The 6,000-nt window shown below is 41.1% G+C and overlaps 1 protein-coding gene across 5 annotated transcripts in view; it reads right to left on the reverse strand.

The window, feature by feature from the left end:
• LOC122819903 (solute carrier family 12 member 6-like) overlaps positions 1 to 5,641 on the reverse strand; it is a 28,228-nt gene extending 22,587 nt beyond the window's left edge. The window contains exons 1-2 of one of the 5 annotated variants that reach the window (XM_044096946.1): positions 5,548 to 5,641; positions 1,658 to 2,277 (exon numbers count right to left, since the gene is read on the reverse strand). In XM_044096946.1, the coding sequence (XP_043952881.1) occupies positions 1,658 to 1,880 (223 nt within the window). In that variant the 5' untranslated portion in view covers positions 1,881 to 2,277; positions 5,548 to 5,641. Of the gene's footprint in view, positions 1 to 1,657; positions 2,278 to 5,431 lie in introns of all 5 variants that reach the window. The other 4 variants (XM_044096948.1, XM_044096945.1, XM_044096947.1 and 1 more) reach the window with 4 other exon arrangements.
• Between the last annotated feature and the right edge of the window lie 359 nt (positions 5,642 to 6,000).

A 6,000-nucleotide genomic window follows, 5' to 3' on the forward strand; every position in this document is an offset into this window, starting at 1 on the left:
GGCTCAGGCCATACATCTGAAATCTGTCCAGAAGAGACAAAGAGGATCTGCAAACCAGATCATCTTTTATTTTATCACCAAGGAGGAACTTGAAATGACTTTATTTGTGTAAGTTTGAAGAACAGTAACAAAATTCTAAACACACAAATCAAAATATATCATGACTTTTTCACATTTCATATTACAGCCACAAAATGTATTATTGGGATTTTATATGCTAGACCAAGGCTCTGCAACTTTTACAACCAAGAGAGCAATTCTGCTCCAAGGACAACCAAATAAAACTTGTTCAGAGCCGTAAATGTCACAAGAGCTTTTTTTTTTTTAGAAAAAAAAAAGAAAAACGTTTTAGAAAGCTTTAGGAAATTTCTTAGCATTTTTAAAGCATTTTATTTCTATTTTTGGATTTTAAAAAATAAAGATAAACATACAAAGAGTATGCAAACCAGAGCTTAAAACTTATCACTGGTTCTTTTCGTGGTATTCTTTGTAGAAATTTAAAGCAAATATTGCAGGAAAAATCTAACAGGTAACAAACTGCATTTGTTAGCATATCTGTATTTAAAAACATTAACGGGTCCCTTTTAAGTTTTAGGATGGAGATTCCCATGCAAAATCAACACCTGATTTTCTCTAAAGAGTGGAAGAAAACAAGAAGGACACATGATTTACTGCTTGTGTCACAATTTTGGTGCAATAATTAGAATTTAATGGGTACTATGCGTTTCCTAGGCACACAATGCCATTTTATAGCACAATCAAGTAACTATGTTGACTTCAGTTCTTATAAAAATGCTTCATATCAAATATGACTTAAAAGAAATTTTACATCCTAATTTAATTCCTTGAAATTGGGCCTCTGTTTCTTTAAGAAATTCCTGCTCTTTCTGAAACTCCGCCTTCAGGAAGTCACCACAACAGGGCTTCTCTATTAACCCTTTAACGTTTTTACCAGCGTTTCACTGAGAAGCAGCAACTATGAAGAGCTCAACAGATCCACAGCTCCACCAGGTGTTTGCTAATTTGTTTGCAAACTGACTAGTCTGAAGGAGCTGAGTGGGGAGTCACGGGCTTCTCTGTGAAACTCAGAAGCTTGGAAACTGCAGGGGAGGAGCTTTATCCTCGAAGGCGGAGCTAGATCCACCCAGGCGTTTTGCACAGCTGAATGGTTGCCATGGAGATTGAAGGATTTCTCAAACAAGTTTAAAAGAATCCGAGCAACACTCCAGGTATGTTTCTGATGAGTAAATAACATTATGACAAAGCTGATTTTACCCAATACTGCCCCTTTAATCCATCATATGAAAATGAGAAAAACTGTAAAAATTAATTTCCAGGTTCACCCTGGAGGTTCAGTTGAATCAAGGTCTGTACTTTGAGTGGACCGCACTAACACATGAATATATTTTGATCTAAACTACTCAACTGCAGCTCTGACAGGATGTTTGGCGTCGTTTTACAGTTGAAAGGTCAACCTTGAGATTGGGGCTTTCCTCCAAACAAAGCATTTTGCATGTACACAAAAAAAATTTAATATTTTCATGCACATGTTTATGTGAGATAATAAGTATATGCTAGATGATTGCTTGAATATAACCACAATGTTAAAACATTTAGCACCCCACTAAGCCTGTGAGAACGAGTGTGTGTGTTTCACCTTGGTCTATGCTGCTGCGGTCCGGCGTTTCGTTCCCTCCCATTCCTCCAAACGTCGTCCCACCTGCGGACCCCTCGCTCACCAGGTCGCTGCGATTGACGCTCTCCCTGGAGCCGAAGCGAACATGGGCGGACGGGCGGGAGCTGATGTCGGGCGACGTGTCGGACAGCCCCGGGAGGTCCTCGGCCTTGGTGGGCGTCACCGTGAAGCGGACCGACGACATGGCAGGTGGCTTAAGAGAGGTTTGCGGGACAGAAAACTAGGAAAGTGGGGATAGACCAGGGGGGGACTCTGTGGAAGCAGGGGGGTTTAGGACCAATCAGGAAGGAGCTGGCAGCACTGTGCTGACCTGAGCTAGGCTATTTCCCAGCTGATGCAGAGGTAACGTCTACCTCTACAGTTTCTCCTTTTGGTCATGAAATACTCCATTGAGGCAAAAACCAGGTTCGCCTTGAACCTTGGGGTATCAAAGGAAATTCTGGTAAAAATGTGGTCGTTTCTGGAGAGATGACAGCATATAGAAACGTAGTGGGAACCAGAATATGGATTTGTCTCGTCTTCTGAACTCAAAGGGTTTTTGAACAAGACATAAGAAGGGGCTGCCACAAAATGCCGTCACACTGTTTCCGTCGTTGATTACAGCCAGGATGGGAGAAGATGGATAGAGAAAGACAGAGAGAAACAAAAAACCAGGGGAGAAAAATAATTAGATGTCGGATCTTTGCATGTGAAATAAAAACATTTGCTCTCCAACAAACTGACACGGGAGTTACGCTTTTTGTAAAATCAGTAGTAGCAGCAAGACGCCGCACCGTGCCTTGTGGAAGTCAATCGATTTCAGATTTCAACAATAGCTCCTCTGTTTGACCATGACCAACGGCTTCCCGAACTGGAAAAAGGAGCAAGTACATTACATTCACATGGCATTCATCTGACACAACGCCAGCCTGGCGTTACCTTACATTCTAGGTATAAAAACAAGCTTCAGTGAGAGTATTGTCATCCTCTCCAAGAATGAGTGACTGAGGCGTAAAACAACAACCAGGAATGAACAGAGCACAAAAAAATAAAAAATAAAAAATGAGCGTCAATTTATATGTTCAAAAGCTAAAAAGATCAGTGGATATAGCTGAACTGGGATTTCCCCCCCCTCTCTCTCTTTCTTTTAGACTTGGAATATAATTTAATAATTAAAGGAGAGCGGTTCTAACCGGTTATACTGGAGAGTACCAGCTCTCACTCAGCCTGCAGAGGCAAGGCAGGTTGTTCCTATTTTCTTTCTTTCTTTTTTTTTAAAGAAATGTTGCCTAGTCTGTCAACATTCAGAATAGGGAGGGGGCATGAGGTGTGTAGAGCGAGGCAGTAATAGATACAATACCTGTCTGTCAAGTTCAGACTGAAAATTAACTCCTAGATAAGAGGACGGAAACGGTGACTTTCTTCTATAGGGGAAAATCCCCCCGTCTGCAATATTGCTTGTACACAGAACAAGAAATATACAAACATACAAGCTAGAAATACACAAGGGGAAATGGTCAGTGGGATGAAATCTGGCGATTTTCAGCTTTAGAAAATCTTAAATATCCAGTGTTTTAACAAACGAATGCCTCATGCCTAAACTCCACCAACTCCTTTCAGCATGGAAGTTGCTACTGCAGGAAGAAGATTCAAAATCAACCATTTTCAGTGGCGATGAGGCGTTTAAAAACTCAACTTCTTAGCTGAACGGAGCAACTTGAAAGACAGAATTTAGTCCTTCAACATTTCAGATTTTCTGGCTACGAAAAGAGACGTTGAGTCAGATTTATGCCTTGGGGAAGTTTTCGCTGACTTGGCAAAATATTAGAAAATACAAGGAAGGCTGCAGAAAGTTGCTTTGCTTTGTTATTTTGGGCTTTCAACCTTCAACATGTTGGCAGGATATTAGGATCTTGATTCTCTAAAGATCTGACACACAGTGTAACTATGTTTATAGTTAAAGTTCAGGTTAGTTGCTAATATAAAGGGTGAAATCTAGTAAATCCTAGTAAATCCTACAAGCCTTAAGATCTGATGCTACTCCATTTTTATTTACATTTTGTGAAGAAGAAAGATACCCTCGTATCTTTTTGTGTCATTTCCTTCGGTAGTTTCTGTCGCAGCAGCCGCCACAGGCGAGGACTTAGTTTTCAATTAGTTCTCACATGACACAGTGGCATGTGAAAGAGAACCAGACCAGCTGAAAATGCAACAAATATTGCAAATCTTGGACCTCAATAGAACTGAGTCTACCAGACTATAAGGTGTGCGAACACCTTAGGATTGTAAAGAAAACTATAAAACAACACAACCACTAACAGTAAGAACTCTAGAAAAAAACAATACTTCTCACAGCTGTCATTTATAGTTCTTAAACCAAAGTCAGAATTATTTATCATCTGTAGCACCAGGACAGGTCAGAACTTCACAGAAACTGGAACTCAGCCACCCCTAAATCGGTGCATTTCTAGTACAAACAGAACTGAGCGCTTACAGCCGGCACGCCTAAAAGAATCTGCACGAAACATCAGGAGAACTGAGACTGCTGCTCACAGACTGCTGTGTAACGAGTCGGGAGGGCGGGGTACGACACTTGTGACTGACTGCACTTCCTCCTGAACCTGAGGCCACCCAAATAACCAGGAGGAGGCGATTACTTATTTGCATCGACAAGAAGTCTAAAAGTATTTAATCAGAGCTGACATCTTGACAAGATGATTCAAGACACTTCGTTCTCATTTCTGACAGTACTGACTTCTGTGTGCTCTCAAAGTCTATGAGTAATAACATGTTATTTTGTTATTATTATTTAGATATCACTTTTTATTTGTATTTTAGGTGCTCAGAAATGCGGCAGTCAAACTGTCAGGACTTCTTCTGGCAACCGGGTGCCGTATTGTTACCCATCTGGCTGTCAAATCCTCTTAGGCCTCTGATTCTCAAAGACAGCTGCTCCAAATCCCACTCCAGAACACCGCAAACAAAAGTAGCAGAATATATATTTATATACATGTTCATCGTTTTCAGAGGCGATGATTATGTCACTCAAAATTGAGCAGATATGATCTCCTACAGCTGTTAAGCTCTTTAGGATAAAGTCAGTAATGACTATTTGATGCAAACTGAAGTGTATGTGATATGTGTTAAACCGGGAACAGTAGCAGTCAGATTAATGCTGAACATTAATTTGGTTCCAATGATGATGCTCGTTTTTCAACCCCGCCACTCAGCTGCCATTCTAAGCCAATTAAGCTAGCTATAATAATTCTGGCTTGAACCGGTCGGCAAACGCGTCCCTTTTCAGCAGAACTGGTTTTAATGCAGCCACAAGCAGCTGATCCCAACCACTGTGTTACATTGTGTCGCCTCTATGTTAATTCAATGGAAAAAACTGCGACTGAGCGGCGAGTCTTAACGCAATACAACCGGCAAAACAAATAAATCAAAAATTATACAGAGTAGCGCTTTCAATTTCGACAAAAACCTGTCGGGTTTAAATGCAAGCCGTGTTTTATTTTAAAGTTGTCTTTAATAACTTTTGTAAACCCGGGAGGACACATAGGGTGTTTCGGCTGGAACAGCCGCCAGAACAGAGCTGCGGTATCGGCTGAGGAGGGCTATCGGTCGGTGCGACTAGCCTAGCCACGCCGCAGACAACCTGTCAACTCTCTGGACCTCCAGATAGCTCTCTCACAACGACAATTTTTCCCGGTCGAATTCGTCACAATTTACCCGCTAGTCACCGAAAACGCATACCTGTCCCCTGTTTCCCTTGAACGGCTACTCCAATTTACATTTGTTTCCAGTTTTTATCCGTAAACATGCAGCTCCCGTGCCGGGGTTTCTCCGCACATTTATTCCAAATGACCCACCAAAAAACAGCACGCGACTGTGCTCCTCAGGTCCCAACTTCCTTGCCGTCGTTCCATCTAGTTTGCGCATGCGTGATTATGACCTTTCGTTGAGACGTCTGGGGAATGTAGTGCCGATCTACATTCTGGGACTAATTGACGGTAGGTTTTCAAAGTTTGTTACCGTTTGTTAGAAACAGTTTTAATGAACAAAATGGCTCGTGAACTCCTGTAAGGTGTTTCAAAAACAATGTAAGAGAGTGAAGTACCAAAACAAAGGTCATGGTTAGGTGCTAGGCATAGTGGACTCAAAAAATGCATCATGTCAATTAATCATCGAACAGTTTAAAAAAGAAAAAAATGTCAGACTTTTAAAATGTTCAGTGTTCAACCATCGATTAACTATCAATGGTATAACTACCATTAATCCTAATATTCTTCCATCCCTCCATCCATGTTCATTTTTCCCCAATA

Source organism: Gambusia affinis, linkage group LG18 (assembly GCF_019740435.1).
Source record: "Gambusia affinis linkage group LG18, SWU_Gaff_1.0, whole genome shotgun sequence".
NCBI classification, from domain to species: domain Eukaryota; kingdom Metazoa; phylum Chordata; class Actinopteri; order Cyprinodontiformes; family Poeciliidae; genus Gambusia; species Gambusia affinis.